Genomic DNA, 12,053 nt, shown 5'->3' with positions numbered 1-12,053 from the left:
AAAGTATATGGGAGCTGTATCACTTTTTTTTGGTAAAACATTTAGTCGAGAAAAGCATGTATTTTCAAGTGTGTTTAAAGAGGTTTGTAATTCTGCCAACTATTATGATTGGATATCAATACGCAAACTAAGTGGGTAATCTTGTCATCAGACACATCAGGTCAATGAAAACTGTGTTCGGGTCTACTTACTTTTCCTTTTAGGTAACAGCAATATGCAAGATTGGGTAACGTCTAAACTTAGCTTTACCTAATCATGGGGGCAGTGGAAAAAGTTGTAAAAACAACACTGAAATATTATCAATTTATAAAGTTGATATGTCGGCAAACTTTTGCTAACATACACAGAGCAACACCAGCATTCATTTGGCACCAGCTAGCCGCTAGCTTTGTCTGTCTGCTGTTTGGTTCCAGGCAGGTAGCATACAGTGGGTTTAAAGAGCTTTCTTACTAAATACAGTTGGCTGCTACAGTGCTCTGTAGAGCTGAGGGCAAGCTGATGACTATTTGTGGGAACATCACCACAGGTATAAGCAACCTTTTTCCCCAAACGCATGGCCATTTGATCCATTGTTAATATAAAAAAATGATTTCAACTGCTTTAAAAATGTAACCAAACTGTGCAGAATGCATTTACACCTGGCTGAGATCTCATCACACTGCAATCTATAAGCACTGTGATTGCAATGCACTCTGCATGCATTTACACCTTGATTATCGTGCTTTTTTCCTTTTCCAGAGGAGACATTCAGATGCATATTTATTGTTATTACCAGGAGTAAATGGGGATAAGTCTGTCTGTAACTGACAGACATCTCATTATAATGGTGATTAAAAAAAGAACTTGCACGTGCCAGTGCCGTTTAACATTTTCACTGTGCAGTGCAACTTTAACACAAGTGTGAACCACTGTCAGTGGTGGAAGAAACACTCAGAGGAAAAGAGAAAAACAGTAAAATTAGAATGTAAATCTACATATAAAAGTCTTACCTCAAAATTTTACTTTAGTGAAAACATGTAAGCATAATCAGCAAAATGTTTCTTATTTTGCTGCTTATTTTTAATATGTAAACGTAAGCAGCATTTTAATGTTGTATCTATTGAAGACGGTCTTAATTACAATGAACAATGTATCATATTTTATACAATTAGCTATAGCTGTCAAATACATGTTGAACTGTAAAGTGTAGTGGGAATATAAAGTAGTATAATATGGAAGTTTTTAAGTTAAGTACAGAATCAGATTTTAGTACTAAGGTAAATGTAATGTTCCGCCACTATCCATTTATGGATCAATAGTGTCTATTATTTTAGTCCTGTGTGCATGAGTGATTGATGACATGTAAACAGCTGTCTTCTAACTGTGAAGGTGGTCTCTGACGCTGTCATTTGCACAACAAGTTAATCAGATTGACAAAACCTTTGAGGTGGTCTTACATTCTCATAACAAGGACACACTGTTTGGGAAAGCGAATGTGTATCGATCGTCATTGTTTTGAGTTGTTTTAAAAAACAAATCAAAAACACCTTGATTGAGCTGGTTTGAGACTGGAACTGTGAAATTACATCAATCTGAAAGCCAAATAATAAATGCATTACCTCCTCCTTAATGAAAGAAAAAACGCATGTAAAATGAGGACTCAGGTGCAGACGACACAACTGTTTTTTGTCAAACCTAATCCAGATACAGCTTTATGATAATTACCATTTGATTTTCTATTATTAATTATTATTATTATTATTAATCTTCTGAAAATGGCTGTGAAATTATCATTTAGAATGGGCCTGTGATCTGAATACACATTGTGTTTGCAGTTGCTCCTCCAAGGCATTCAACTAACTCAATTTATTGTTATTAATGTTTGCAAGCTATCAACAATTTGTAAACATATTAGGCTGATGGGAAATTACATTTCACCCAGCTGTTCAATTATCAGTTTTTATTTACCAGCCGCATTTCCCAATTAAACTGCAAAAATTGATTAGGCAGATCCAAAATATCCATCCTTTCATTTCATTACTATCGCCTGCAGAACAAGGGACCGTTGAAGGATGTGGTCTGTTCTACGGACACCATCAGCAACGATGCTATATCGTGTGTCGCTGAAGGCGCAAAGCGTCTCCCATTTGTGAAAGCAGTGCTTTGTGCGTCTTTTCTCATTGATCCTTTAGCAGGATCGTTCCAACAGATAAGCAAGTCCATAATATCCCGCCAAATCATTGATTTAACAGAGGGATCACAACCTTTAAGATATCTTCAGTATGTAGACATCTGCTTAAAACTAAAAAAAATAAACACACTGCACACAACTGTTCACATTTTCTTTGGCCTTTTTTTCTGGGAATAAAACCAATTGAGATGATTGTACTTACAGTGTGATTTACATCATGAGCGTGATGATGCAAGGATAGGCTTTGTCTAAAGTCTTTTTCTTACTGTTCCAACCTGTGTACATTGGGCATGCGTTCAAAGACAGCTGACTTTTCAGATACAATGACTCTAAACATGTTGCTTTGACAAGAAGTCTCAAATTCAAAATACTCATGAGGGCTTAACTTTTTTTTAAGTCAGCGCAGGAAAAGAACAGCAATATAATAATCTCGGTTTGTGATATTTATCTTACATAACACCAGTTTCATCATCTTCCATTTTCCTACAAATCAGAGCTGTGCATTAAAAAAATATGAACTTCAGGGCTGCTAAAGGCAGTTCCGCCCACACACTGCCCCTCTCTTAACCTCAGGTCTTTGGTGTACCACTGTTTCTCCCACTTACAGTTATTAATTTAAATCACTCAGCAAATTTGTTTTAACATATTGTAGCATAATGCAGAGTGGCCAAAGATAATGAATGTTCATTGCAATCATGGAAATATACAGTATCAATAATTCACTTCTCAAATGACTTAACAGAAGCCTTCCTTATTGTAAGACACAAAAGAAGAGGTGATGCAATAACAGGAAATAAAGGGCCAATACTATTGCCGTGATTTTAATTTGACTAAATTGCAGATTTGGTTGCATGCTCAGTTAATTAGACCGACGAGGCTGATTTGAACAATCACGGATAATGATTTGGTTCTGTGCTCATTAATTGGGTGATAATTAATAGAAGGCAAAAATACCAAAACACAAAGCATGAACAATTCTCTGACCTGTATGACTTGCTGCATTTTATGAGCAGTAATGTAATCTCTCTTGTTTATCTTCTATTTTTTTTGTTGTTGCTGAAATTAGGCCAAGAGCTTAAATTTAAATTATGTTAATACAAGAAGATTCAGCCACATTGAGGATGCTGCAATTCTTCCACACTGATGGACTTTAAACAACTTTTTATGTAAAATGAATACTATTTGGGGACAAAATATGACTGAAAAAGCATTTCATACACACATTATATTCATATTGTATGCTTTGTGTTTTGATACTTTGCATTGGGTGATTTTTTTTTTCCACTGACCTTAAGCATGACACTTATGAGCACACAGGGAACTGCGAGCAGAACAATGTTCTCTGTGAACCTCGCAGACCAAAGCGCACCGTTTTGAATGCCGACAACACGCAGCACTTCCTTGAGCCGGAGTTCCTTCTCCAGCACAAGGCTTTTGATGGTCATGCACACAGTGTACATAAAGGCCAGCACCAGGAACATGGGGAGGATGTTTCCAATACTCTGACTGAAACTGGATGTAAAAAGAATAAATAAAAAGCAATCAAAAGACATCAGGATTGCACATTGACAAAGGGAGAATATATGGACATGGCTGTCTTTGATATGGAGCTAACAATGCCAGATGGGTACTAGTGTACTTTTAAACTGATGCATACTCCTCATGTGTATATGTGTATATAGATGGTGGGTATTCTGTGATATCCCATTATTTTAGAACAACATGAGGCAGTCATGAAGATCTACTATACGACTATTCGTAATGTTGCACTGCCACAATGAATAAAAACAATGTGTGAGTAAAGAAACTGTGTGTGGATTCTACCATTTATTCCCTCTGGATTTTTCCAGAGTTTGCAGTATGTCCCTCTCTTCTTCACATGATTGTAAAAACATAAAAATAATACTATTTTGGTAAGAGGTTATTCAATTTAAGTCATTTTTTGATTGTGTTATATAACAGGAAATAGAAAATATTTGGATATGGGACTGTGGTTCGAACGAAACTGTCATATTGCTGACTCACCTTGGGCTTCAGGAGCGTGCGATGAACATATTTCACTATATTTTGACTTTTGAGGAAAAATTAAGATTAATTGATAATAAAGAGACAAAAAGAGGATCCGCTTTTTACTTGCCTACTCTATTTTAAAGGTTGGAATCTCTACCAGCAGTTGCTCCAGTGAAGTAAATGAAAATGGAAACAGTTTTGCAGATACTGAAAATGTTATATAAAAGTATGAGGGAAAATCAAGACAATCTGAGTTGTATTCAAGGACTCAATGCCACTAAGGCGTTTTTTATTTTCACATGCAGCTAACCTTCTTAAACCTGGTGCATCAGCTGAAACAAGCCATTTAGTGTTCCACCTCATGCCACAGATGATGTATGATGTGATGCTGTTACAACACAATGAGGCCATATTAAACTGCCTTCATAATGCCACCAAAATGCCATGTCAATATCTTCTCCTCTGCCAATATAACAAAGTGCTTCCTTTGCTTTATTAGACAGCAAAGGAGAGATATCAAATGGATTTTGACAAAGTATAGATTTCACATATCACTTATGTGTATATTCCATAAATAGTATATTGCAAACAAGGCACTGTTCAGCACGGATGTATAAAGTTAAGTGTATTTGCAGTAATTGGAATGATGCTTTCCTTTCAAGGTATTTAACATACACAACTGATCAAATTACACTGCCAGCACTTTTTCATAAAATTAATTTGTACTTTAATTCTGGAAGTTTTTTTAAAAGCCCTTTTTAAATCCTTGCCAAATGAGAACAGTTCATTCAAACATCTACTTTCCTTAATTGCTAGCTAGGCTTGGATAAGTGCTTTTATCAGAAGGTAATTTTTTTTTTAATCTTACTTCTTTTCAAATGCATTTTCCCATTATCGAATTGTGACAACTTTCATCTAAGTGAATAACTTGAATAGTAACAAACTATCAGGGACCAGCAAAAGTGCGTTCATTTCAAGTTTTAGAATATGTTAAATAATGTTTAGCTTGGAGAGTTTTGTCAATAAATCAACTGAGGATGAAAGTAGTGGATGGTCTTGCAAACACAACAAACAGATTAGGTTTGTTGCAATGAGACCTTAGAGGGACTTCAGTTGTACAAGAACTTGAATGTGAAGGGGACAGACCTGTTTTCGAGGCCAGTTCCCCTGTCCTCGTGGGATGGATCACTTTCAAACAAGGCCTTGATAAGCAGCAAGAAAGGATTGCATGTCACAGAGTTTTGAAAAGCTCAGAAGGAGAGCAACTCAAACCTAAATCTTTTACAAGACTACATAAATAAAAAATACCTCTTTGAGATTCGAAACTCAAACTTTAAGAGCTTGAACTCGATACCCTAAATTAGCACCTTTTTCTAGAGAGGTAGGCAGCCTCGAATTGCAAGAGCATCAGGTTGAATACTAATTCTGGTATTATCTGCTCCTGATTCTACCATTACATCTCTGTAACAGCTGACAGCCTGTGTGAGTTAACTCCTTCTGTGACTTCTAGCCCTGGAGGGAGAGGGATCAGTCATGCACACCGTGTCTGACACTGACAACCTTGCCACCAGATGCTCTTGAATTATACATTCGCTGATCGATCAAGGGTGCTTAAGTAATAGAACTCCCGGCAAGTCTCTGTTACAAGGCTCCAGTTACATTGGCAGCCTGACCTAAATTTAGGGAAGTAAGGAGACTGATTTCTCAGTGAATCGAGAGATAGTAGAGCGCAGCCTCCCCAGAGGTTGGCGTTCTATGCTTCTTGTGTCATACTGAGCAAATATATCGTTGAGTTCCTTAGCTGGCTAAAAATGAGCATTTCATCGAAGGGAACAGACGCTATTATTCAATGTGGATCATTGCTGGTAGAAATGATTGCTTCAGGAAAAATGTGCCTGCGGTTATGACATAAAGAGTACTTAGGAACCCATATTTTGTGGGGGGTTTTGTAACAGCAAGATCACATCCATAAAAAGAAGTATAATTCCATGAACCACCAGTGCAGCAACATTTTGAGAAACACTTTCAAAATTCATATCTCAGCTATATATTTACAAGAAGTGAAACATAATAACTGTTACCCATTGATAGTGATGCACTGCTTCCATTAGTCCTTGCTGAATTTCTTTAAATAATTCTATAAATATTAAGAAATGGATCAATATTAAGAAATTGAAAGCATTATCTGTTCACAGAGTTATATCAACGTGGGGTCAAGACCTGTGAGAGATGAAAGCAAGCATTACATTACATTTAGCTGACTCTTTCATCCAAAGCAACTTCCAATAAGTGCATTCAACCCTGGAGTTACAAAGTCCAAACAGCAAGAATCATGTACAAGTGCATTAGCTTCAAATAAGGCAACTACAAAGAGCCACATTTAAGTGCAACATGTGAGTGCAAATTAGTTTGTGGCATCATCTTCTAAGCTAAGATGTAGTCCGAAGATGTGTAGACTTTCAGCTGTCCTTCAGCAAGCAAGACATTTTGTCTTATGTTTAGCAGTCACAGTTTTACATGTATGTTATTTCTTCACATTTTACAATATTGTTTTTAAGATTAGGTTTGCACTTGTTTTTCAGTAACCCAAACCTTAAACAAAAATGTAAAAGCAAACCGAGAATGTCTTTGAATATATACTGTACACCCAAATGATTCTAGAATGCCATTCAGTTTGAAAAGGAAATATTGTGAAAAATACATTTTCCATTAATCGCAAATTCACCAGAACTGTACGTATGTGCGTGGATGGTATGCATACTGCAACATCTGCCAATGAAAAATTACAGGGATAAACAAATGAATAAACAAACTAATTAATGCACACTCCACTTTAGCACTGATCTTATTGATTTGTTACACAGTCAGGCTTTTTGTTGTGACCATTTATCATCCAGGTATTATTACTAAAATACAGTATCTGGGCATCCTGGAATCCAAAAACAATATTTAGAAAGCTGTAATTACAATATATTATAAGCCATTTATCGGCCGAGGTTACAAAGGGGTCTTTCAACGTGTGGCCAGTCATATTATTTTGACTATATCATGTCTCATCATGTCTCATCTGCTCTCTTTGTCTGAAAACATGAACCAAAACATTTACAGCTTCCCTTGTTATGAGCTTCAGATGTCACAAATATGCTCAACTTCTTAGCCCACTCCCAGTACAAACAGCGCACATTAAGCTAATTAGCTGGTGTAGATTTCTCTCACATCCTCAGTTAAATAGTCCTCACGCCTGCTGTGGCCCGGTTATGTTATGCTGAAAGCAGCCTTACATCTCACATCGAGCCCTTGTGAATGTGAAAGACCTACTGATGGGGAGCACAGCTTCATAATCAAAACAAGAGATGCCTCTGACTTAGCAGCGTGCAACGGCGCTAAAGGGCTAGTTTATGTGCTATCAGGCCCTGCAAGGGTCAGGCTTTATCCCTGGCCGTCATCAGGCCTGTGCAAAATCTGAATAAAAAGACAGTGGAGGCTAATTCAGTTTGGTTATCTCCAGTTTGAAATGCCAACAGGGTCAGCTGTGGTTGAAGTAGCCCGGATTGTTGGTAGCTGATCGAGTGCATTACAGTCAGTGAGGAAATGAAGAATGGAAAAATGATTTAATTTCAAAGGCAGGTCTGATGTTAGGAGTGTTGAGGTCAGTGCAGATAATACTACCTTGCTAGTTAAAGTTTATCAATGAAGTAGAAATATTGGTTTTTCGAGATTGGTGGCTGGAGAGTTGCCAGTTCACCTCCTGGGCACCAAACCCTCCAACTGCTCGGATGCCTTTAATGGGCAGCCCCCTCTCTCCGACGTTTCTCCATTACTACATATGAAGGTCCCAGGCATGTCTGTGTATGGCGGGCCTGTGTGTAATGTGTGTTATAACTAACAACAGTCAATGAAGAAAAAATGTAATTTCATTTTACGGGATCAATAAAAATGTCTTTATCTTAATCGTAATTGAAAGATAGAAAGATAAAAAGAAATTGATTATATATCTTACAGAAACTAATGATGTAGTTTGCAACAATTTCCTTAGTGTCTGTCTTTGTTTTATTTCACTCTCAATTATTTATGAATAAAATAGCAGTTTTCAAGTGTTAATAATTTATAGAAATGGCCAAATGGCTAGGCAGGCAAAAGAGTAAATGGAGGAGGGACTGAGGGTATTGCAGTGCTTTATGACTCCAATTTTCTGTAATTATTAATCATTTGTGTTAGGAAGATGAAACTGAGGCAATAGCATCTGTGTTAGCATTAAGCTATACCATGACCATCATTATCACAACAATTAACTAAAAAATTGCTGCTTTTTATTTGAAAACCTATCTGTAATGCTCCTCATTTAGCATTCAACCTCTGATAGTGCTGTGTATTACTGGAAAAAGGAGGAATCTGGTGCCAAGTTTTGATTATTATTGTACTGAAATAAACAGCTAAAGTAAGAAAATGCAACAGTGAGGATGTCAGTTTTCTTCCAACTGCAACATAAAGTGCAAAGCAGTGAAGCTCCAGTTAATGTTAAAAGCCACAATGAGAATATAAATATAAATCTGAAGTAAAGCACTTAATAAAGAACCAATAGAAAAAAAGGAATGATGAAAGCCATATCAATAAAGCAAATTATTTTGAAATTACTATGTTTCCAATGTCTTCAAGACAAACATGTGGTACCAAATAGGGTATTATTACTTACTTATTATTACTCAAAACATGTCAACATTTCAAGCCCAAATGCATCTTCAATATGAAGTCAGATTGGTCATGCTTCTTCTTGCTTTGGCCTCGTTAAATATGTTGATCCAAAACTCTCTAACAGTTACTTGACTGTAAATTCTGTGCTATCCAAAGCACATACACATTTAAAATTAGATCCCTAATCTGTGGAACTGCGTTTTCCCACGAGGAGTGATGATTGGGTGTCTACTGAAAGGGGCGTATTGTGTTGTTGGACTTAAATCTCCCTGGTAATTATCTTTTCTCTTGATGGCATCACTGGGCTTTTTCCTTTATTAATGGAGATCATAATATTGTGTGGATGGGAGTTATTTCCCAGACTCTGAGGAAATCTTTGCTGTGGAAGATTAGGAGGGATGCCGCATCATTTCTGTCCCTTGGTGAGTGATTTAACATGGTAGAAGCCAGTGCTATCAATGAAAACATACATAACACAGATGGAGTCCTGTTATCAATCGTTGCTCATGATGGAGCTACAGTATGTGAGACGTAGGGTACGGAACACTCACTTTGCTGAGAATTAAATGCCTCGGAAATACAAGGAAGGAAGGGATTCGTGGTGGTTGCTTAAATAATTTAGCATTCATGAACTATTCAGGAATTTCCTGTGGTTTGACCAAAATCAATAGTTTTGGCCTACTCATTCCCTCTTGCTGCCTTCATTCATTTGTTTCATTTATTTTGCATTGCTGACCCTTGGTTCATGATTAAATTCATCCTTATGGATGCTATGTTGACTTTTTACATTGACATTATTAGAGGAGTTCCCAACCTTTGTCCCTTCATCTGTGAGCAGCGATAGCATAAGACAGCAGCAGACTTGGGGTGAGTTAGACAAATAACGGAACATCTTGAAGTTTCCAAAGGGCAATCTGGAAGGCCTAAGTGACTATTAAGACCATAACTCAACTATGTGGTGTTAGTGAGTGGCAACTCCCCAGAGTGAGCCAAATTTGATTGCAGTTGTACCTCCATCCTCTTCCATTAATTACATGCATGACAGATAAAAACTTTTGTACTCACGCGTCATTCACAAAGCAAGGGTATGGCATTTGCTGGGCAAAAACACCCAGGGGTTGTGTCTTTGATGTTTGCACTCGTATAATGCCATGGTCCATCATATCCTGCAGGTAGGCGAAGCCTCCCCATATATAGCGCAGGTCGTTAAAGGAGTTGTCTCGAGCTCCGGGAGACCATAACCTTATTAAAAGCAGACACACCATGATCCGTCTTAGTAAAGGGCAAGTAAACTACAACCAGAATGGTCAGAAATACTGTCAATGTTTATAGAGGTTATATGTTTTGACAGTAAACTTTGACAGAAAAAAAATAAAAAATAACACGTTAAACGGAAAGGACAATACAATCCAGCATATTCTTCATCGTTGGGCTAAAGGAATACATTGACATTTTTGTAAATTTTGTTTTATAGCTCTCTTGCAGAGAGTTAAAACTTAAACTTTATTGATCAATGGTCAAACACAACTATTAGCACAACATAGTGAAATTTGACATCTGCATTTAACGCATCCTAAGAAGCAGTGGGCTGCTAAAAAGCACCAAGGGAGCAACTTGGGGTTCAGTGCTTGTCAATGACACTTTGACATACGGACGAGAGGAGTCGGGGATCGAACCGCCAACTTTGTTTTTGAAGGACACCCTCTCTACTTCCTTAGCAAGAATATTGAAAACTGATTGCAGTTGGGAAACAGCCAGCCTGGTTATCTAACAGTCAGGTTAGTAGTGCTGACAGGAAAATTGTCTTTTTAACTTTGGACAAAGCTTGGTCTTCAAAGAAAAGCAAGGAGACAGTTTAGCTTAATTGAGCATAAATACTGGCAGCAGGGGAAATGTCCCTGGCAATGTCCAATGGTACCAAAAAGCTGAGTACCAGCACCTGTAAAGTTGACTAATGAACACATAATTTCTTGTTAGTTTAGTTACCAAGTTCACCTTTAGATGGGCCAGGCTAGCTGTTTCCCCCTATTATAAGTATTTAAACTAGGCTAAGCTAACCATCTCTTGCCTCTAGACGAAGCGTATGGATATAAGCCTTATATCTTCTCATTCAACTTGGCAAAAGCAAATAAGTACCTTTCCCAAAATGTCAAAGTATTATTTTAATCCAAGCAACCTGTTACATAAAAAGGGAAAAAATCAGTTGCAATTTTTCAGAATGTAATTGTAGTATTTTAATAGGTATTACCTTTCTTTCACTTTGTTGGTACGCTCAGCATCATCAATGTCCATGCGTATTTTGTATCTGACATAAGGAGGAGGTTGGTTGGAGTTTGGCTGGAGGTTTTCAAAGACAACACCAGCCCAGAATGTACCATTCTGCAGAAGCTCCAGTGCTCTGCCCACCAGACGGCTTTCAGTGGGGGCTGCCTCAAACTTATTCAGGTCTAAACACTGTCAACAAATACAGAGGTATAACAAAAATGTTTTAGTTTTACATAATCTTCTTATAGTAACGCATTCCTGTTGCATATAAATCATTAGTATCCACAAAAAAGGGAATAAAATAGAAACATGAACTCACTGACAGATGGATATTCAGCAAAAAGTATCACTCAGCTATTGACTAAACCGGGTAGTGTAGTTCCAAATTATCTGGAGCTGCCAGGGGGTGGGAAATGTTTTGGGCTTCAGCAGAGACAAGCAAATGAGATACAGCCTCACTAGCACTCCCTGTTCTGTAGCCTTGTCCCCCTGTTTCATGAAACGATAATGAGCAAGCCATCCTGGGAGGCAGTCACACCTGACAGCTGTCCACACATCCTGGTGCTGCAATAGTTGTGTCATTTCTCCCCCAGGATTCTCTAGTCTGTAGTCTATATCAAGCTATGGTGGTAAACAAAATATCACAGCAACAGCATTTGTTCAGTATTTCTAGCGAGGATCTCACAGCAGTCGAATGGTTAAGTTTGTACAAGTGCTGAGTTTAAAATATGGAAGAAATTTAAAAAGGACCTACGTTACGGACATAACTGCTATATGAAATCATAATTAATCATCTAACAGAAAGATTGCTGTTTTTAGATGTACAGTTGTGTTCAAAATAAAAGCAGTCCAACATCACTAACTTCAAAAATTACATTTTTTGGTATAAGTAATATTTCTACATGGCAAATAATTT

At 37.4% G+C, this 12,053-nt stretch overlaps 1 protein-coding gene across 7 annotated transcripts in view; it reads right to left on the bottom strand.

The window, feature by feature from the left end:
* LOC116707246 (phospholipid-transporting ATPase ABCA1) overlaps positions 1-12,053 on the bottom strand; it is a 198,336-nt gene that overhangs the window by 97,155 nt on the left and 89,128 nt on the right. For 5 of the 7 annotated variants that reach the window (XM_032544513.1, XM_032544514.1, XM_032544512.1 and 2 more), the window contains 2 exons: positions 11,121-11,326; positions 9,938-10,114 (listed from right to left, as the gene is read on the bottom strand). In XM_032544513.1, coding sequence (XP_032400404.1) covers positions 9,938-10,114; positions 11,121-11,326 — 383 coding nt within the window. Of the gene's footprint in view, positions 1-3,459; positions 3,683-9,937; positions 10,115-11,120; positions 11,327-12,053 lie in introns of all 7 variants that reach the window. The other 2 variants (XM_032544515.1, XM_032544517.1) reach the window with 1 other exon arrangement.

This window comes from Etheostoma spectabile, chromosome 19 (genome assembly GCF_008692095.1).
Source record: "Etheostoma spectabile isolate EspeVRDwgs_2016 chromosome 19, UIUC_Espe_1.0, whole genome shotgun sequence".
Classification (NCBI taxonomy): Eukaryota; Metazoa; Chordata; class Actinopteri; order Perciformes; family Percidae; genus Etheostoma; species Etheostoma spectabile.
The sequence above is the reverse complement of the archived record's forward strand: the minus strand, read 5'-3'. Positions and strand labels throughout refer to the sequence as shown.